Below are 23,243 nucleotides of genomic sequence, written 5' to 3' on the forward strand. Positions count from 1 at the left end.
TGCTATTTAATAGCTGTGCAAAACGATGCACAGGGGTGACAGATAAAACGACCAATTAGCCAGTCTTGCTGGTTTAATATAGCACAAAACTAAGATAGAAAATGGCTGTGAAATAAAAATGAAAGGTAATTTTCAAGGTCTAGGGGGGACCATGCACTCCTGCCCCCCCCCCCCCTAATTAGCGCCTCTGGTCTTGAGGTTTTCTGAGTTAACCACATACAATTCTTGATTAATTGACACGAAAATAATGTGAATTGTTTTTTTTTTTTAACAGATTTGTCATTGAAGCCTAAAATTAAACTGCGGGAAATGAAATATTAATAGAAGAGAAATAAGTAAAATATATGTTATTTTCAGTTTTTAATAAATCTGCCATACCTCTTTGATCTAACAAACCTTACACTGTGCGCTCCGAAGCGTTGACAACCGGTGTTTTTACTTTCTCAACTCACCGTACTCTCCTCCAATCAGGCCTAACTAAAGAGGGGGGGAACTGAGTATTTGCTGTTTTTGAAGAAAGCAAAAAAAGCAAGCTAAAAATATATTCTCAAATCTTTTTTCCCCTCCATCATTGGGAAAACTCCATAGGCTAGTCTTCCAAAGGCACATTTTGCCGTGATATTCTGATTTTGTATTAGGTTTATCTTACCTCGAGCTTGAACCATGTTGGCAACACACTTTCTCACTTCTATTAAAAAATACAAATACTTCCCACACAGCCAAGGGTGCTGTTGCAAATTTTTCCCTTGGGAGGGATAGCTTGCAAAACCATGTCCACGAGAGCGGAGAGGTTCTAAAATCTAATTCTTTGCCAAAAAAGTGTCATATTTCTCGAAACTTTACCATGTTTTGTACTTTTTATATATTTTTACTTTCCAAGGAGGGAGAAACCTGACATCAACCCCCCAATGAGCACCGTTGCACATTAAACCTACTCACGATTTTAAACCAATATCTTCTGGGAGATTTTCAGTTAGTTATAAAGTCATAAGTTACGGTCACTAATACTTTTAATGGCGACCAGTTACTATGGCTTCCATTTAGACCTGCTTATCATAGCATTTAGTATTTCCCCATCTGTGCCCTAATGAAAAAAGCTGTATAAACCTCAGAAACTGTGTCACTTTACTGAAAATTCTAATTATGAAAAATAGTACTTAAACTAAATTTAGAAGCTAAATATTTCCTACTCTAGGTTCAGGGCCTTCTAAAACTCAATGCTCCTCTACTTCTGAAATATGGATAATCTGACCTCCTCCTCCTCCTCCACTGACCCCCTCCTCCTCCATAAATCATTTTTTTAAGAGGCAGCTGTAGACCAGCTTAATTCCAACAAGGTTGACGAGTAGCACTGTCTAAGAAAATATTTTAAAAACTGTGTATTCGTATATTAGATGGCATTGTAAAGAAAGTTTTTGGAAAAATGCCTATAGCTGGAAGTGCTTGGGATTAAGTCATTGGTATTACGGTGAAACCCAAGTAGTAAACAAAGTTCCATGGTGTAAGTAATTTGAAATAAACAATGCGAATAGGAGGAATGGAGAAGGTAAATAAAAACAGATGTGGAAATTTTATTCGGCTAGTTATTAACGCACTAAATATATACACAAGGACAAATTAGGTTTAATGTTTTGACAATACACACAGTGGTGGTGGAAAGATTTTTTTGTGGGATCGGGGTTTGGTCTCAACGATTTAAATTTGTAATATTTTAAGGGTACCATGATGGTAAATTTTTACCGAATCATATTATTGAGTTTCAAATAAAGTGAATATACCATTCGACGCCTTTTTTATGCCCCCTATATATGTCAATTCAGGATATATATTTGCACATTTGGGGGTGGGGGTTAGGTTAGGGGGGGGGGGGCTGGAATTCATTCCCGCGCAAAATAGCCCACGTGGAAAACAAGACTTTCCAAATTTGAGAATTTTGTTTGACTCGTTTTTTTTCCGCAGGGGGAGAAGGAATTTTTGTATTTGTATATTATACGCTACTCACTAAGTTTACGCTGTGTAAAACTCGAGAACAAACACCAAGTGGCGCATGCCAAGTGTGATGGAACTGGGCCAAGGGTTTTGGGGAGTGTGCCAAGCGTTTGGGACTGTGCCAAGCGTGGCGGAACTCTGCGGCCCACGCGGTGTTTCGAGATATAACCCAGGGAGGGATGGGAAGTCAGCGCCCCGTATTTTGGGGCAAAATTAGGATTTAGCCATTCATTAGGCTTGTAGAAAAAAAAAATACCATTTTAAGTTATTTTGGTTTCTATCACTGACATGTTTTGCAACTGTTTATATCAACCGTTATTGTTATTAAATCTTTTTTTTTGACGAGGGATTTATTTTTGATCATCTCTTCACAGTGCTCAGCAGAAATACTTGTTTTCTTGTGACAAGACTGCACTAATTCTGGTGGCTGGCGTTTATATCCCTGGTGATTACCCCCCGGAAAATGCCCCCCCCCGAAAAATATCCCTCCGCGGAAAATACCCTCCCTCCCCCGGAAATATCCTCCCCCGCGAAAAATAACACTCCGGAAAATACATCGTCGCGGAAAATACCCCCTGTAAAATACTCCCCCCGCGAAAAATACCCCCTGTAAAATACTCCCCCCCCCGCGGAAAATACCCACCGTGGAAAATACCCCCCCCCGGAAAATACCCCCCCCCGCGGAAAATACCCCCAGGGAAAATACCTCCCAGCAGAACATACCCCCCCCCTCCGCAGAAAATTGCCCCCCCCCCGCGGAAAATACCATCCGGAAAATACCCTCCTCCCGCGGAAAATAGCCCCCGTGGAAAACAAGACTTTCCAAATTTTAGAATTTTGTTTGACTTTCGTTTTTTTCCGCAGGGGGAAGGAACTTTGGTATTTGTATATTATACGCTACTCACTCAAGTTTATGCTGTTTAAAACTCGAGAACAAACTGGTTTCCTAGTTACTTTCTTTCAGTTTAGCGTGAGACAATACAAAAACAAGCAACAGAATGGATGGGAAATATATAATGTGGGCTATATATTTACACATAAGGGGGTGGGAGTAAAATATTTAGACAGTTTGAGGTCAGAAAACAATTCTTACCTCATAATATGTAGAATAATTGTACCTAACACATTTTACTTGCAGACCCGCTCTACTTACCCCCCCCCCCCCAAATGTGCAAATATATAGCCAAAATTTGTTTCTAAAGTAACGAAGAAACCGATTTGTTCTCGAGTTTTACGCATCGTAAACTTGAGTGAGTGCCGTATAGCACACAAGTACCGGAATTTTTCATGGAGAGAGAGCTGGATTTCCCGGTATCATTTAAAAGGATCAGAAGTTAAATAAAAAAAAACAAGCATTTTCAAGTGAAAGTAAAGAGCAACATCAAAACTTAAAACGAACAGAAATTATTACGAATATAAAGGGAGTTACCCTTTCCACAAGACCTTCCTCTTTACGCTAAAGTTTTGACTTTTTGTCCTAATTCTTTAAGAACGATTCCTGAAACACAATGACCGTTTAATTAGAACAATAAGCTTTGTTTTAAAATTCTATAAAAACGCTTTAACGTAAAGAGCGAGGTCTTGAGGAGGAGGCAACCCCGTTTCATATATGTAATAATTTCAGTTCGTTTCAAGATTTGATGTTGCTCCTTACTTTCAGTTGAAAAACTTGTTTTTTATTTAATTACTTACAGATAGTATTTGTTAATGGCAAGCATAGGCTTTTGTAAAGAAAAGTAAAGAGCCTCATTAAACCAAAAATGATCAGAAATAAAGTCAAACAATCTTCAAAGTAAAAACTATGGAGTCTAATAGAAAAAATAAAATAAAAGGATACAAATGTCTTTTTATATGAAAAAGACAATGTCAATAAAAATGAACGGAAATTAGTAAAAAAAAACTTTTCCCACAAAAAAAGTTTGTCAAAGAATATTAAACATCCACGTTAAGCCAAAAATGAGTAGAAATAAATTCAAATAATTTTCCAAGCGTGAAACTACCGCAGATTGCCATAAATAAATGAATTAAACCCAAAACGAATAGAAATTACAATAAATAACCGAGTCAAACTCAAAACGAGCAATAATTAACATGAGTAGGGCTGACAACCCCTCAAGAACAGGACATAATTGGCACTTTACTGAAAACAAAATACATTTTAAATGTTTTCACTTTTTTATATATATATATATAATCTTCCCGCCGGTTTGCTGCTGCAAGTATGTCCTCCCACTGAGGTTGGATTGATGTGTGCAGGTTACGGAGATCTGTCTGGTACGTTCGACGCAGGGTGTTTCTGGGTCTGCCCCTGCGGCGTGGACCCGATGGCTGCCAATGGAGCGCTGCATTTGGTAGTCGGAGATTGTCCATACGTAGTACATGGCCAAGGTATCTCCATCTGCTGACTCTTATAATATGTGTCATAGGCTGGCCAGTCTTGCCACGGATGGATTGGTTTGTTATTCTCTGCTGCCAACGGATGTTGAGAATTCTTCTGAGACATGTGTTTTCGAAAGCAAGTATTCTTCGCTCTTGTTCCTGGTTCAGGTGCCAGGTTTCGGCAGCGTAAAGCAGCACTGGCATAACATTGCTATTGAAGAGTCGTAACTTTAGCCGTATAGAGAAGCTTTGGGACCGCCATAGTTTCCGTAATCTATTGAAGGCCCCATTGGCTTGGCCGATTCTTATGAGCACTTCTTTTGCGGTCGATCCGGTACTTTCTATTATGCTTCCCAAGTATTTGAAATGGACGACTTACTCTATGTGTTGGTCTCCGCAAGTGATGCTCAGGGGTGAATCTGTGGTAGCCATGCATTTTGTTTTCTCATTATTTATTTTTAGGTCGACATGGCCACCTCTCTCCCTCACTTTGTCAAGGAGTTCTTGAACCCTTTGCTTGCATGATTCCATGACGGTGATGTTGTCAGCAAGGTCTTCATCACAGAGGGGTATTTCTGGATTCAGCTGGATTCCGTCTGTGCTTGTACTTCGCAGTATGTAATCAATGACAATTACGAAAAGTAGCGGTGACAAGACGCAACCTGGCTTAACTCCTGACATAATGTGGAAGAAACGGGTTTGGCCATCTGGTGTCTTTACACAGCACTCGCTATCTTCATAGAACGCAACAATCAGTGAAACTATCTTTTCAGGGATTCCGTAATGCAGTAGGATCTTCCACAGACTTTGGCGATCTACTCAAATGCCTTCTCAAAATCGATGAATATCATATAGATTTTGGAGCACCATTCTCTGCTTTCTTCCATCAGTAGCCGTAGAGTAAACATCAGGTCTGCACATGAACGGTTCGGTTTGAATCCAGGTTGCTTGTCGCGAAGGTGTCTGTCGAGCTGCGAGCTGATTCTCTGAAGTTAAATGTGTGTCAGCAATTTGCTAGGTATGGAAATCATTCAGATTCCTCGCCAGTTGCCTGGGAAGGACGCATCGCCTTTCTTAAAGATCCTCACAAGCGTGCTGCGTTTCCAATCCGAAGGTATTTTGGCGGTCGTCCAGATTACTGCGAACAACGCTGTCCTGAACTTGACGCAGGTCATAAGAGTCGCTTTGATCATTTCTGCGGATATCCTGTCTTCGCCAGGCGACTTCCCAATTTTCAGCTTCTTTGCTGCTGCTATAATTTCAGTGGATGACGGCGGATCCGTGCTGATATCTAAGAATATCTATATATATATATATAGGTAATTTTTTTTGCAAATCATATTTTTGACTTACGAATAAAGTAAGCATACCACTCGATGCCTTTTTTTATGTTCTTTCCAAATATAATAATCATTTTTGTTGGAAATGAATTTAACCCCCACTCCTATATATACCAGTTCAGGGCATATATTTGCACATTAGGGGGGTGGGGGTAAAGTTTAAACTTACCTCTCATTTACATCAGAAATAAGATTTACCCCCCCCCCCTAATGTGCAAATATATACCCTGAATTGTTGTATATAGGGCTGGGGGTGAAATTCATACCCGACAAAAATGATTATTGTAGGCTATTTGGAAAGAACATAAAAAAAGGCATCGAGTGGTATGTTCACTTTATTCGTATGTCAATAATGTGAACTGCGAAAAATTTACCGACGGGTCTCCATGTCTGGTTTCCTTATACAGTATATAGCGGTGGGTGCCGCATAATGCATAAGTATGGGTGCCGCATAATGCATAAGTACCTATATATACATATAGTAGTAAATATATATAGTATGCATAAATACTATATATATTTACTTAGTTTATATTATTATAAAGTAGTATATATAGTATAAGCCTAAAATTGGGGCTATTGAAGAGGAGATATGTTAATAAGACAGTTCCTATTTATATAATATGCAAAAACTGTAGTTATCAAACTTTGAAATTGATTTCGCTATACGTGCCTCCCAGCACCTCTAATATGCAGACGTATAGATAGAAGAATTGTATTATTCCTATATGTTTCCCCGTTTCTTGCTTTCGTCAGCATCTATTTGATTTACGGTTATACTAGTTGAAAAAAGAGTGATGCATGGCAAAATGCATAGAAAATAATTAATTTTTACTATATTTTTGCACATTAAGGAGGGAAAGCATAGTGGAATCACTTTAAAAATTATATATATATATATATATATATATATATATATATATATATATATATATATATATATATATATATATATATATATATATATATTTGAGAAGGGGACAACCCTTTTCATATACGGAATAATTTTTGTTCGTTTTAAGTTTTAATATCGCTCCTTACTTTCAGTTAAAAAAAACAACTTATTTTTTTGTTTAATTTCTGAACGTTTTTGAATTAATGCAGCTTTGATGTTGGCTCACCGTACATGAATAATTAAAACGAAATTTGCATATTAATTTTACTTTTTTGGCTAAATGGCTTTCGCGTACTTTAGATCTGACGTAACTTACGAATTAACTTACGTGACCCCTTAGTCAATAGCTCGCTCTTTACGCCAAAGTTCAAATTTTCTTCCAGTTTTCTAAGAATGGCCCCTTAATCACAAATGCCGTTAATTAGAATAAATAGCTCTGATGCAACTAAAAAAAAAGTTTAGCGCAAGGAGCGAGTTAATGTCTAGAAGGCGAACCCAATCATGTGCGCATTAATTTCTGTTTGTTTTAAGTTTTGGTGTTGCTCCTTACTTCTAGTTGAAAAAATTGTTTTTTTACTTAATTTCTTATTGTTTTTTAAAAAATACTGTGAAATCCGGTACCCCCTTCATAGCAATGTCCCTTCCTCCACAAAAAGATCCTCCCACGTAAAACCCGCCCCCCCCCCCCATCCACCAGAAAAAAATTGCCCTGAAAACTTCTGTTTACTTCCCAATAACCAATATTAAATGTAAACATTGGACATAGTTCAAAACTTACAGACCATCCCCCGGAGACTGTGGGGGTCATCCTCAAAGACATAGTTATTGTATTTTTCGAACATGCTGAACAAAATGGCTATCCAAAAATTATGATCCGGTGACTTTAAGAAACAAATGAGTGTGGGAGGGGGCTTAGTTGCCCTCCATTCTTTTTGGTTACTGAAAAAGGGCACTAGAACTTTTAAAAACCAACAAAGAGAAAAATCTAAAAAAAAACAAAAACAAACGAGACTCTGGCCAGTGGAGAGAAAAGAAAAGACAAATGCAAAACACCGCGGATATTTCGCCTGTGTCCAAACAAGGCGTCTTCAGCAAAACGTTTTTTGGTCTGCCCTAAGAAAATGTAAGGATGCCAAGGATAAAGAAAAATACAAGGATCTTTGTGATTTTATGCTAACGTTATGTGGCCTGCCACACTCTTCCGCAGTTACTGGAAGACAGTTAACGCTACTTGGTAATATCAAAATTGGATTTTAGAATCGTCTTCTAATGCACACGACTAGTTGTTTAATGCATGTTAAGCAACTAATTTGGCGTTCTGGTACGTTACTGGAATCCTTGATTATACATTTTGAAATGCGCAAGAAATGCTCCGATTGGGCAAATAGCTAGCAAAGGAAGAAATGAGGCTGACTCTCATGCTGAACATAATTTTCAAGATGAATTCTCGCTAGAAGACTAATCTTAAGCTCCCACAAGTTATTTTTAGTGTTTACTTGTTTTTATGAGTTTTGTGCTTGTATTAAATGGTTTTTTTTTTCGTTTTCAATATATTTGATGTTGACTGGCCGCTTTGAAAGATGTTTCCAAATTGTCTTTTGGTCAATATCCCAATTGATAAGAAAAATAACCTCTAGGTTCTGAGATTTCAAGATGGTCATATTTTGGACATAATTAAGACGAAATATGGACATATTTTGAGTAGAATGCGCCTTCTGGATTCTAACAGACATATAGCAAATACCATGTTATTCTAACAGACATATAGGAAATATCATGTTATTCTACGACGCCCCCGTACCAAACAGGTTTTTCTGGTAGTACTATTCTACAGGGGCATTACAACTTTTCAAAAAAGATTCAGAGCTCCCTCACATGGCCTTCTGGATTCTAACAGACATATAGCAAATACCATGTTATTCTAACAGACATATAGCAAATACCATGTTATACTACGACGCCCCCGTACCAAACAGGTTTTTCTGATAATCATATTCTACAGGACATTACACCTTTTCAAATAGGAACGAGTATAACTTGATTGGTGATTAGGATTTGAATAAAAGGAATAGTTTTCTTTACAATTCATATTAGTAAGAGAATTGAATTCAAAGAGAATAGTTTTTATTTGCAAGGATATTAGTGGAGAAAAAAAATGAGTGGTGCATTTACATTATTGGAGATTAATGATGGAACCGACAGTAGCAGCAGCAACGATATACGAGTACCTAATGTAGCTGTGGAAATAACTGCTGGCTGTAGACTATGTCTTGAATGGGACACTATGTATGTTAGATACGTGATATCATTAAGCAAATTTAAGCAGGAGGAGCAGCTATGTTTTGCTGGAAAAGTAAATATTCTCCATATAAATAAACTTTGGTCAGCATTAGATGTCCTATCGAAATATATTGATGAGAACAAAATGCATCAGTGAATATTATTATTGTAATTATGATCAGTAAAACTGTTTCTAAATCAATGGTATTTTTTCTTTCTATAGTAGACTAGCGTATATTTTCTAGAGTAGAAAAAAAGAAATTCTGTTTAGTCTGAAGTTGATCGTGAGAGAGTTAGGACTAAAAAAAAAAAAATTGATAGATTCGACAAAGATCGAATCATGAGGAATCTAGTTCTTATGGAAAAACATTTAATTCTAGACGATGATTTTCTAGAGTCGTCTATTCAAAGTAAAATATTTTCTCGAGGAATGCTTGTCGATATAATGAGAACTAATTCTCCATCATTAGACTATTGTATGAAGCTTCTACATCGTGGTCCAAATGCATTTACACAATTTATTGATCAATTGATCACGACACGGCAAAAGGATATTGTGGATATGCTTTTAAACACTAGTTTAGAAATTTAGGACTTTTTTTCATTAGAAAGATGGTGCTCAAGGATGATTTACTCCTCTCTCTCTCTCAGACAATTTTTTTTGTTGCTAGCTCAGTTTCATTGTGGTAGTGAGAGTCTCAATACATGAAAAAATGTTTCATACATGTCCGTTATGTATGTACTCACTGGACAGCTGGTCATCATGTGAGAATTGCAAAATTATTGAGGAGTATGATGAAAAGTGTGGATTATGCAATCCATTTAAAATACATTGAAGGTATGCTGTACAAAATAAAGATTTCACGTTCTGTCTGGAGGAGGTCTGTGACTCTCATCCTATAGTCCACATCTGCAACAATTGCCAGTATAATCAATTTGATCAGTGTGAGAATACATTCAAAAATCTGATTATAAAGAACCTTGACCGTGATTTTATTTTACTGGTGCGATATTGGTATCGTCGTGGTTTTAGATTGTTCTGGGAGGAGAAACCGGGTCAACGATTCAACTGTTGGAACAACAGGAGGAATATGGTTTCTACGTCATCGTTGTGAAGACACTGGGTGTTATGATTATAAATCCACTGATTTTTATTTGGCTGTGACAGAATGTGATTCGACACTTGAGGACACTGTGTGTTAAAGTGAGGCATAGACGCAAATTGAAACTCTTATATTATATAGACTGAACGAAACTAGTATCATTGATTATACAAGAGATCCGACATTATGGAAGTCACTAAATCATTTCCGCATTGAGACCACCATAGTGTTGTCCATAAGGATAAGAGAACGGTGAATTCAGTTGATCTACCTGCACTAGTTGTTGTCGACAAATACCTAGTAGTGGATGAAATCTAAAGAGTAGAAAAGTCGTTTTATCATGTATATAAATTTTTTTATTAATAAACAATTTCACATACATCTTTAGAACATTTTATGCTCAGGGCACTAAAATCAATATTAAATACACTTGCAAGTATTTTCTCCACTAGAAAGTTGTTCAATTGAGGTAAGTCAACGTAGATGTTGAGAAACTGCTTGTAGGTGTAGCCACGACATCTGAACATGAAAAAGAGCAGTGCATGAAAGCCACATGTCTTAGTCGTTAAATCATGTACTCTTCGTTGATTTTGAATATTGCTTTTCCCCCTGCTTTCAATAAAGTTGCTGATGTATGGAGCATAGAATTTATACGATAGGCCAAAAGGATCAAAAAATTCAATATTCTTTGCTGTTTGAAAGATGCATAACCCATGACCGGTCTTCAAAGTCGATGGACTACTATTAACAATCATGAAGGTGTTGTTAACATTTGGAATTTTTTCAATGAAGTACGAGGGTATGCAATAGGACTTATACTGGGACATGTATGGATCCATGCTAAATGCGCTGATTGTTGGATTTGCGCTTTTGGTGTAAGTTCTATTAAAACACAGTCGTCGGGCATGATTTCTCAATAGGTTTCAAATTGACTCAGTGATATTAGCGTGATACTCTCAGTCAGAGCATTGGCAAATGTACACTCTAAACGTACATTCCCTGTTCGTACTATGGTTATACCTTGCATGCCTGACAAATCCAAAACAATAACCCCATGATTTTTTGAAAACATTGAATCGGTTATTCCATTTTCAAATAGTTGAGAGTCATGATCTAGGGATTGCATTGTCAACTCGTACAGAGTTCTATAGGATTTTTGTGTCAAATGATAGAGTGTACAGTGGAATACCATTCACTTTGCACACAAGGCTATATAGACCGAAAAAATTAAAATCGTGAGGGGATTCACCCCAGGATCCAATGTCACTGTCGCTCTTTACACTAGCATAAGCCAGATTTTATGTGATTTATCCATTCATAAATGATGAATTACAATAGGTACGAAAGTCTGTGGAACTATGTCGGGGAGGGTTAAGCGTATGGGAAAAATGAGGTTGCATTTTTTTGCCATTGGCTCTTAGCTTTTCAACTGTCAAGTCAACATATCTCATAAAAATTGTTTGTTAATGATATATACGTGTAAATGAGATTATAACCTTTTCGTCGTGTACTGAAATAAGTGTTTTTCTCAGAGTAAGATTCAAAGGAGTAAGCTGTAGCTTAATGTAACTCTTTACATTGGGGGGGTAACCATTGGGATATATTGAATATCTCATGATTTAATTTTCCTACCAGTGGATACTCCTGGGTCACTGCAGTAGTCAACTCACCGTCAGTATCAACACATGTTCGATATTCATAGCCCAATGATTGTCCTCTCATCTCCTTGTACGCCTTTGGCGTCATCATCATAAATTGTATGTAGCTTGCATAGTTTGATAAATTATTGCTAGTGCTCACCAATGTTCCATTAATAAATACATTAATTTATTTGAATAGGTTGTGTAGAATACAGTTTTCATAGAAGAGACCATCGCCGGAATTTGGAGTTGTATTATCTGACTTTTTCTTCACCACAACATTTAAATCAATAAATGTCGATGACAAATCGATGAAATAGTCTTCATTGGAAAATATTTGAAAGTGTATATTTTCCGAGAGGGGTTGTTGAGGATGAAATTTTTCATAGTAGCCATACTTGACACTGACATCAATATTTTCAGCATTGAATAGATTCAATGAGGAAGTGATTGATGGATATGATTCCCTGTGGGGGAGATAAGTCATCTTAAGAGAAGAAATCCTTCTTTGATCTAACAATCTTTTTCTTTTTCTTCTTCTGCTGCTTATTGGCCTTCGTTGTTTTATTTCTCAAAGTCCTTTTTGATGTCCTTTCCTTCCTGCCTGGGGGGAGACTGATGAGTGAATGACGTGAACGCATTCTTTTCAATCCCTCCCCATTTTGTCGAGATTTTAATTGTTGACCAACAGCTCTTGCTGAAGATCTAATATTTTCCTTAACATTCTCCTTGAAATTCTTGCCCGACCCCCAGTCCTGTAGTGTGGAGGCATCAAAATTTGATGCAGCAGGTACAAGATATTTTCTTGCAAGGTGTAGTGCAGAACGAAATAGCCTAGCAAAGCAGCTACCAAGACCATAGCCAGACATTGTAGTACGCCCCTTGTAGTAGTCCAATCCATTGCCTTTTTGACGTGGACTCAAAGCACCAAGATAACAATAGATATCGGGGCAGACAAATGGAATTCTTCTATTGTTAATTTTTTAGGTTATTGTACCGTCGTCGTTGACAATGGGTCGAAAATGACTTTTAATCACTGCTAAAGTTTTTGAAATTGCTAGACAATCACGTAATTCAGTTCTTAGTGTAAACTGACAGAGTTTCCAATAGGAAGTGTTTACTGGAATATACTGAAGAGGCTTTATATTGTAGTGATGAACATGTTCTTGATTGGTTTTTCGTTCAAGAACTCGTAGGAGGGGAACATTTGAATTACCAACCCGAGATGTTTCCACAAATGAAGCGTAAAGAAATATACAAGTGTCCACAGAGAAGGTAGGTGGGTAGTCGGCAAAAATGAAATTAGTGTTTCCAGCACTTCTAACATTGGTTATATTGAGCTTAAAGCCACGAACATTCTTTAAGTTATCATTGAGAATAATCTTTTCATTGGCAATAGGTGAACTAATGTAGATCTTGCCCTCCTCCTTTGAATAGGTGAAATGAAAAGCTCCTTTTTTACGAACAGAAATTCTTTAATTGATAGTATTACAGTAATCAATCAGGTAGGTTAGGTCATAGTTCTGCAATTCAACATATGGATAATTCATCCAAGTGATTTTTTGAATTTGTTACTGATCCCCTGGTTGTGTTGATCAACAATAGGTTCTAATTTTTATTTCATGTATAAGATCCTTTCTAAGGACGCCAGTGGTATTTTTGAGACTACGATAAACAAGAGCCAATTCACATTCACTTTCAAATTTGATTGTAGGTGAAAGTTTCGTAAAAACATCCCTTTTTGTATTTAAATCGGTTTGCAGAGGATAAGAAACATTAGACATGAAATTTATATAAAAATCATGGGACCGTTTCAATATTTTCAGCACCGATTCCAGTATGAAAATCAGAGTTGTATCCTAGCAACCGAACAAGTAACTGTTTCTGACCCCCGCGAGTACGCGTCTTTAATATCTTTTCAATTTGATAGATTTCACTGGCATTTTTAACATTTTGCAATTCATAGTCATAAAAGCCACCGAGAATCTCTTCATCTTTGGTATCACGCAAACGATAAGTTATGGGTTTAGTGTCTAGGATTTTTGCCACTTTAAAAAGTTCAGTGGACCACAAGTAATTCCCCTTTTCAAAAACATTAGTTGTTCTATTAATTCGAACAGTATCACCAACATTGAATTTATTTTTCTTCTTGTTGACTTTTGATTCATTTTAATATTGTTTAAGAAAGTTGTCAATTGTATCACGATCCGAATGATGATCTTCCGTTGGTGTAGAGTTGGACAATGATCGATGAGGTTGTTGATTATAAATCAACATGATTTTATCTAGATCATGAATAAAAGCCGGCGTATTTTTCAATGTACAATATCTTGAAATTAAAAGTCGAATAGTTCTTATCAATCGTTCGGCCAATGCAGCCTTTATAGGACTGTGACTATGATAGAGCAGTGTACTATATTTCTCTAGAACTTTTGCAACATGAGAATTAACAAATTCACTACCGCGATCCGTTTGAATTTTTTTATATGAATCCTTTTCGAGAATACTTTCAATGGCCTGAGCAACTTCAACACCTCTCTTTGATCGTAATAGAATTGCATAAGCATAGCGACTAAAGAAAATGATTGCAAGTAGAATGTACCTGAACGGTGTATTGTGACGTCTTTGAGGCTCATCTAGATTCAGGAGATTTGCTTGCATTATATGCAATGGGTAAAAGGCTTTAGTTTTTCAATATTGATTGGCACGAAGTCTATGATTTCTATGCAGAGTGTAACTTGGTTCATTTTGTAGATAGACTTGTACACTTTTAGTGCGAACACCTGTGACTTTGGAAAGAGTTGTTGGGGAACTTAAACTCCCCGCCTCACCAATATTATCATAAACACCTTTCAGAACTTCAGCCATTTTGAACGTAAACACGTTGTGTAATGTCCGCTACCCTTTTGTATACTGGCTGCTGGTGGTGGTGACGTTGACTTGATACGTCTTCGCTTTTGTCTAGCTATCAGTTGTGTGCTAGTATTTTCCAAAATTGATTTAAAATCTTCTTCTTCTTCTTCAAGTTCATCTTTTAATGTTGATGATGACGATGCGCGTTCATTTAATTTTTTTAGAATTTGTCTATTGCCAATAAGACTTTTGGGGAAGTTTAATAAACTTAGAAATTTGTATAGATGAGTGTCAAATGATAATAGTCCTTTAAGATTTGTAAACATGTCATACATTAAATCAAGTAGATTATAGCTCTTGCCCTGAATTATAATCCTTTCCCCATTGCTCTCAACTTGAATTTGATCACTTTCCAAGAGATAGGTTAGGAGTCGTTTACATTTTTAAAGATAAGTTAGGGGGCTTATATTTCAAATTTTCAAAAAAAATGAATACAATTACTCCGTCTTTGATTGTGTTCCAACAGTAGACTATTGAGGAGAGGATTCTTTTTTGTGATCAGCAGTAGCAATGGGCGTCTATCGATAGTGTTTGCCCACTCGACAATGTGCAACTTGAAGTAAAATCAGCTTTTTATCATCATCAATAGTTTCATTGTCGAGGAATTTACTCAGATTGTCCTCAAAGTTTTCCACGGGTGAGAGAGCGAGTTCTATTGGAGTCAATTTATAGGGTTTAGCCATCTAGAGAAAACTGTTTACAAGTCCTGCAATTATTGGCAATAAAAGTGTGAAAAAGCTACCGCCTGCCTGAAGAAGTCGTTTCCTTTTAAAATTCTTTCCTTTCTTTTTAGAGGCCCCTGTACGTACAATGGAACAATGTTGCTTTGCCCGTTGCTTAAATACTTATGGTAGTTTAACATTACCCTCGGTCAAATTTAGAAAAACTTAATATATTAGAATAATGAAATCATTGTCAATAACATGTTTGAGCATTGCTTTTTTAAGATGATGTTTTGAAGTGCTTAGATCTGAAAACAAATGTCTATTTTCATGCAGTTTCTTAAGTGTCATGATAGCAAATAATAGGTCTTTTTAGTGTTCACCGGGAGATATGCAGTAATTTCATTGTTGAAAATATATGTGACTAAGCTCAGATCCTCGGATGTATTTTGATCAATATCCACTAAGATATAACTGTTGGGGTTATTAGTTGCCTTATTCTATGCTGAGAGCAGAAATTTAGGGGTACCTGGATAGATTGGTTTATTGAGGGTTATTACGGATCTAGAATCACGAGCAACTCTGTAGATGATATATTAGGTACAGTTCAAAGCAAGTGTTCGCATACATTTGCTCTGATGAAAGAGATTGTGTAGAACCAGATTAACGAAAATCTGTTCATGATGAGAGCGAACTGTAAACAATTGCAGCATTTCCTGAGACCATTGTTCAATAGAGTTAGCCAGATCGTCAATAATCAACCAAGAGTTTGGTTCGATAATGCCGAAAACATAAATTACCTGTATGAACTGTATCTGCATCGATCCCCGGGTGGTGGCAGCAATTGCTTTTGTTTTATTGTATGACTCCTGCCAAATACTATAGCAATAGTAGATTTTTTCGGCTTTTCCGCAAACATTTTATCACAATTTTTAATTATTTTAGTTAAGAGTTTTGTTTTGACCGATATTGAGGGCCCACACAGAAACGATCTGAACGGTGTTTTAAATTGATACATGTTTCTTTCAACAGTTCACCCGGAAAACTAACTGTAGACCCTAATTGTCTAATGACTAAATAATTTTTCCCTACTACTCTGTTCTTCAAGAAGACAAAGACAAAGACAAAGACAAAGAATCATATTTTTTTCTTTTATTATATGCACATAAAAATGTAACAATAAATTGACAAAAGATATATACTTTTTTTAAATTTATTCATAATAAAAAATACAAAATTTACATGGGGATACAGATAAAAAACACTTTTTTTTGTTTATTTAGAGAGAAAAAAATACAACATTAAATTAGAGAGAGAGAGCACTTGAAAAAAAAATGCACTTTTTTAAATTTATTCATAATAAAAAAAACAACATTTACATAGGTACACACACAGAGAGAAAAAACACTTTTTTTTTGTTTATTTATTTATAGAGAAAAAAAACATTAAATTAGAGAGATGGTACTTGAAAAAAAAATTTGCTCTAAGTCCAAAAAAAGATAACTTTTGGTGACGGTGCGCCCCCGCGCTGGCGGCGGCCGCCCCCCCCGGACCGCGAGGCCCCCCCCCCCCCCCCAAAGGCCGCGAGCCCCCCTCCCCAAAAGGTTTTTAGGAAATTATTTACAGGACTATTTAAACCGAGACTTTCCCTGTGGGCAATACATTCGATCCGGTCTGAAGTTAAATAGTGTCCAAGGGGGAGGGTGGTCACACCATCTTGACAAACATAGACCTTGTCGGAAATGGTACTCATGGCTATTTTTTCTACATTTACAGTAAAGTTCCTTTAGTTCAATGAACGAATTGCCAACAATTTGGCTCGTGGAATTGCATTTTCAACAATACAATTCCTATAAATTTTCATGTCGAAATTCTTGTCCACATAGCGCGTGGGTACTCCTTTGCAACGTTTCTTGATTTCCTCGTCGTATGTCTGTATAAAGTACACTTTCGGACCTAAAAACATACCACGGGACATCAAGTCGCTTCCTGTTTCATATTTTAAAAAAAATAGCTTATTTGGGACTCGACGTTTTACTAGCTAAGGGTAAATTCCACTACTCCAAATGGTGTAGTCCATTCGTGCGCTGATAATTTCACCGTGCGCCAAATCATCATTTAGATTTGGTGTTTTTACTTTTAACAGTAGAGAATCCGTGTCACCGTAGCAGACCTCTACTTGCCCCTTTTCTGGCCACTGTACCCTAGCCGCATTGTAGTAGAATTCCAACATGAGCTTTTTTGAGATCTCCAAGATAGCACTGCCTGCAGCAATTTTTTTATTCAAGACAATGCGTCTTTTTTTCCTATTCAAAAGTACCATGTCCGGGCCAATGATTGTAAAGGAAGTTAGTTGGGATCGGCAATAATTCGAGCACATTGTTCTGGATCGGTCAAAACGTCACAATGATTCCTATTGCGAACCCTCTCACACATTTTACCGAAAGCCGAATTCAAAATGAGTTTATAAATTTCTTGTTCGGCTTTCGTCTGTGCTGCAGAACGTTTGCTGACAAAAGTGTCAACAAATGTTTTCAAATAGGGTTTTTGACTAAACTTGAGTGCTCGGTGAACCTTTGTGACGTTGAAACCATTGTTGCACATCCATTTTAAAGCTACATGATGTACAACAATATTTTTTTTCGGCAGAAGGTCAGCAATAAGTTTTTGTTTTGAAGGTGCCCAATGCAATCCGTCCACCTCGACTATACGCCTATTGCGAGGACTCAAAGAGTCCTTAGTCAAAGGTTTATTGATGCACGGTAAAAAAAAATCCCTTAATGAATCGTGAAGATCGGCTGGTGTCTCTTCGTCCATTTCAAAAAAACATTCTACTGGCCCATTCTCTTCAACACTGGTAATTTTGAGGAAATGGAGAGCTTGAGGGTCATTGAGCCATTTATAGTCGCAACAAGGTAGTGCATAATGGGACATAGCCGAGGGGTAGAGAGAATTCATATCGAGGAAAACTGCATTCGATTTTGTCCCCGTCTTCTCTCCCATTGGATCAGTTTCCAAGATACAGTCCCCGTGAAAAACAAACCCCCCCTCCTTGACTTCGCGATGAACCGGTGCTGATCAATGTCAGTGATTAGCCCAATTATTTCCCCACTAATTTTCAGGATGAGGTCCATCACTAGATGAGGCGAAGAAAAATAATAATCCAAATCAAGATTAAACTCCTCATGGATTTTATTCGTATTTTTACACATAATGTCTAACAGGGTTAACACGTCACTTGACAAATACAGCTTGCAATAGTCAAACCCGTTTTTACACCCTTCCCCTGCCCAAACTTTTTAAGCAAAACTGTAGTCCTTGGACGTGCAACTATGTCCGTAAAGACTGTCGTAAAACGATTCAATGCAAGGAATAGTTTCTTCGGCAAATATCGACATGGATCAATAATTGTCATAAGGAAATATGCCCTTGACCGTTAAAAAATCATATAAATAATTTGAAAATTGTTGTTTGAGAAGGGGGAAAGCGTTGTAACCGTCATCGTTTTTCTGCACTTGAATTAATTCGCTCAATTATTTGGAGAAAAAACTGTAGGAATCTCACAAGCAAATTTTATTCGTGTACTCAATGCCGGCGTCAACAAATTTTCACATAAATTCCAAAACAAGCAACTTTTCCGATGATTTAGGTATGATTTTGTACGTAAAGCTGTCTATCACCCATGCATCATCATCATCATCTACTGTTCCATTTCTTTGAAGATGAGTCAATGCAGGTAGCACATACTTTAGATCATAGTTAGAGTTATGTATAAACACCGTTAGAACAAGTTGTTGTTTAATTTTTAAATTACACGAATTGTGAGCCCACCCTCGAAAGTTACTTTTTCTCATTGAATTTAGGTCAATAAGGTGATTGTGGTCCTGCACCGTGTCTTTTGGGGCAAGGGCACCCCTACACACCCAGAAAATTGTTCCCTTTTCCAACGCCAGCTGTTCTTTAGCCGACAATGTCATTAGATAATTGGTATGACGTAGTCATGAAATTGCCTTGTTTGCTGTTTTTATTAAAGAAATCAATGACTTTTCCATACTGCACTCCTCGTCCATAGAAAAAAAAATCTTCCACTTGCATTTTATTTTTGGTTTTGCAGCGAGCGTGGTTGTAGCAACCCGCAAATAGTTTCTGTTACTTGAATAGATTTGGCTTAGATGAGTTTGATGCCACAGCTAGTGTTGATTCAAAGTCCATAGACATTTTATCAGATTGCAGAAGGGAATTGTGAAAATTTTTAAACTGTAAAGTGTCTTTGCCATATGCCGGCATTTCAATTCTTTGATTTCCATGAATTTTGCAAGGCCCCATGTGGTTTGAAAACGTTCGCTCGGATTTCAACGAGGAAAGGCACATGGGGCAATAAAAACGTTCCCCAAATTTTTTGCCTTGAGATAGGAGTCGACTTATTGCTGTGACGGGGAAAAAATGACCATAAGAATTTACATCTTTGGGAGGCTCATAAATAACCCATACAAATTTTGTAACATTTTCCACCATCGGGTTCCTCACTGAATACAAAACTCCTTTTTCACCCGGTTTTTCCCCCATCTACAAATTCAGTGTCGTACTGGAGAACACCCCCCCCCACCCCAAGATTTTCATTTTCTTTATCGAATATTCTTATTTATTTAAAGGACACCCGATACATTACCACAAAAAAATAAAAATTTAAATTAGGGAAATTTTTTCCACCGTTGCGAGCAAGTTTGTCATTATTTTCATTGTTGAATCTTTGTTTAATGTTTTATGGGCTGCTGCTAAAAATGCGTACTTAAAACATTGCAGCCCCATGTCAAAATTGAAACCCTGAACTCCTTTGGTAGCCGACAAATCTGGGTGGCATTTTATTTTGTTACCTCGCCCTCCCCTTAAAATAAAGTTTTTTTTAAATCTACTGAGATTCAGATCCATGCGTTCAATGTATAAAATGGTGGACCCACTCCCCCTCTCATTAAATGTATCAAAAGTTTAAATTACTTTATTCACCCAGTTGAAAAAGTTGTATTAAAATTCGTTTAGACCTGGGTAGAAAGTCTGGTTGCCTGTCGAAAAATGAAAATAAAAAACGTCCCCAGATGTTCCCTTTTGTAAATAAACTTTTTGATTCACCGATGCTTTAATTCCCCCTCGACCTCCCCATTTCTGGATCTGAACCTCAATAAGTGCTTGAATTTTGTCGATATAGCTATGGAGAACTTTCACGGGGTCATTTAAAATAATGCCCGCGTTTTCCTCGGGGGAGCTAAAACCTACCCTGTATGTTTGCAAATGACTTAGAGCAGATTCTAACAAATAAAAATCAGGCAATTCCGGGGACATAGCAGTATTTTCATGTCCTGACCCTGTTTGTTCAGGACTCAATTCACTAATAGTGAAGTTCTCATTAAAAATGTCCCCGGAAGAATTAGCGCCAACAGTTTGCATAAGACGGTCCATTTCTTCAGATGGAAATTAAAAATCCAGGAGACAATCAAATAACGTACGTTCACAAACATCTGGTGAGAGGGGACTACTACCCATAATACTTTGAAGTCCCGGACCAGGGAAGTCAGAAGTTTTCACATCTTCTCTCTTAAACTATAAAATTAATAGATTAAGTTTTTTTTTTTTGCAGAAATTTTTATAACACTTATAGCACACTTTTCTTTTTTTCTTTTTTAGAAAACAATTTTTTTTTTAAATACGCAGTTACCCCCCCCCCAACCCCTCCCGGGGAGGCCCCGTGGGACCCGGGCGCTTCCTTGGTGGGGGGTGATTCGATGCCCTGTCGTGGTGGGGGTATCGGACTTCACAACACTGTTCAAATAGAACAGTCTCAAATTCTTTCTCGAATACACCTAAGTGTTTCAATGAAATGAGTTCGCCCCAAATAATGTTTCTTGACAACACTGTGAAGACATAATAGAAGATTACTGAAAACCTTCTTCCTATGTGTTAATATATCTTATCGGAAATACACATCCTGTCACACGAAGCCCACTTAGAATTCAAATTATAGCTATAAAGCGGATTAAAATTCAAATTTAGCGATGGGAGATCTGATAAGGAGCGGATGCGCGCAACATCTTAGCGCAATAATAACAGTTTAAAGAGTGCTTGCCAAATGTTAAATAGAAATTTTTTTTTTTTTTTTTTTTTTTTTCAAAAAGTTAGTTTTTGTTTAAAAGGAATTATTGCATTAGAATGCGTCTTGGTTAGAAGTTACAAGGTAAGGTTTTTTTTTATAGAAATGCGTGATAAGCATTCCTTTACATACCGCTAATTTGGTTAATAAAAGAAAATGAAATAGTTTAGAAACAAATTTTAAGTTTTACTCATCAAAAGCTATGCGACTGAGAAAATTTACCTTATTTTTGAAAATATGGATAGAAAAAAAAATTATGTATATACTTACAAATTCTGACTGGGCTTCTACATCTGAACTCATTAGAATAACATGAAGGGGGTCAAGCTCACGATCTTGAGTAGGTTGGACTGAGGTAGTATGAGAAGCAGTCAATTCTCTTTTTATCTTACTTCCAACTTGCGTGGAGCTAACACTGGGGTTAGAGGGCTCTGTCACTATAAGTTGGTTGCTCGTTGGACGGTACAGATCGTTTTTAATTATACCGGCAGTTTTCATAATTGATGGTCTTGTAGCTTGCATTAATACACCTTCGATACATGTTGCTTTCTTTTAAGAAAGTGGGTTATTGTACATATCCGCTTCATTGAAAAAAAAAGGCAAAAATTATAATTTTTAGTTTGTAACATAATTAATTTGATTTCATGCATATAAATTATTTTAAAAAAAATATTTATTTCAATATAAGGGGTTTTCAATTACTTTTTTGAGCAACTGAATCTTAATTCGACAAAAACCGAGTTTGCCACGAAATTTTAAAAAACTTCACTTGAGCCTTTTTTTTTCTGCTTTGAAAAAGTTGAACCATTCTTATTTTTCTGCTAAAAAGCTGGCAGGGGGAATGGGACCATTTTGGTCCTTGGGTCATAAAGATTAAGAATCCACGGATTATTCTGATTTAAACAGGGTGCAATATGTGCCTATTTTTTGCATTAAAAAACTGGTGTTAAAATAGGGGGAGCTGAAATTTTTTTTTTTCAATTAAATAAATATTTATATTTTCCTTTATTATCAAAATAAAATACTCATTGTTACAAATTTAGATTCTTTAGAATGATTTTCAGCTCTTAAACTAAGGTAAGCAGCATAGATTCTAAATTGTTTTGGTTCTTCTTCTAAAGACTAAAAGCACCATTAGGCTACAATGATCTAAAATATCACTGAAATACATTTTCCAGCAGTACATGGTAACGAACTATAATTAATGAACATATCAGGTTAATAGTGACCGAAACTCTAAAAAGGAAGCTTTTGTAACAATTAATACATTAAAAGAATCAACATTTTATTCTAACCCCAAATTACCGATCGAAAGCTAAGCCTTTTGCTTCAAAAAAGCTGCAAGATGCTTATCTTTCTGCTAAAAAGCTGGCAGGGGGAATGGGACCATTTTGGTCCTTTGGTCATAAGTATTAAGAATCCATGTATTATTCTTATTTAAAAAGGGTTCATTTTGTGCCTATTTTTTGCATTAAAAAAATGGTGTTCAAATTGAGGGATCTGGAATTTTTTTTTTTTTTTTCAATTAAATAAATATTTATATTTTCCTTTATTATAAAAATAAAATAATAATTTTTAAAAATTTAGATTTTTTAGAATGAATTTCAGCTATTAAACTAAGGTAAGCAGCATATATTCTAAATTGTTTTGGTTCTTCTTCTAAAGACTAAAAGCACCATTAGGCTACTATGATCTAAAATATCACTGAAATACATTTTCCAACAGTACATGGTAACGAACTATAAGTAAGGAACAAATCAGGTTAATAGTAACCAAAACCCTAAAAAGACCCACTGATCTTGATGAAAATTGTACAGTAAATTTCAGCCTTTAGGAGAACTATATAGAGGTTTCAGATCCTGAGTAATAGGTTTCTAAGTGCATAGGTACCCCTAGTTCC

General features: G+C 36.5%; 1 protein-coding gene across 1 annotated transcript in view; it reads left to right on the forward strand.

Moving 5' to 3' along the window:
* The first annotated feature begins 1,469 nt into the window (after positions 1–1,469).
* Positions 1,470–23,243, forward strand: part of LOC148948851 (membrane progestin receptor gamma-like) — a 57,399-nt gene continuing 35,625 nt past the window's right edge. Inside the window, exon 1 of the mRNA XM_089094750.1 lies at positions 1,470–1,546. Coding sequence (XP_088950876.1) covers positions 1,523–1,546 — 24 coding nt within the window. The 5' untranslated portion in view covers positions 1,470–1,522. The remainder of the gene's footprint in view (positions 1,547–23,243) is intronic.

This window comes from Artemia sp. Qi Xiang Cuo, chromosome 9, assembly GCF_049724085.1.
Source record: "Artemia sp. Qi Xiang Cuo chromosome 9, ASM4972408v1, whole genome shotgun sequence".
NCBI classification, from domain to species: Eukaryota; Metazoa; Arthropoda; class Branchiopoda; order Anostraca; family Artemiidae; genus Artemia; species Artemia sp. Qi Xiang Cuo.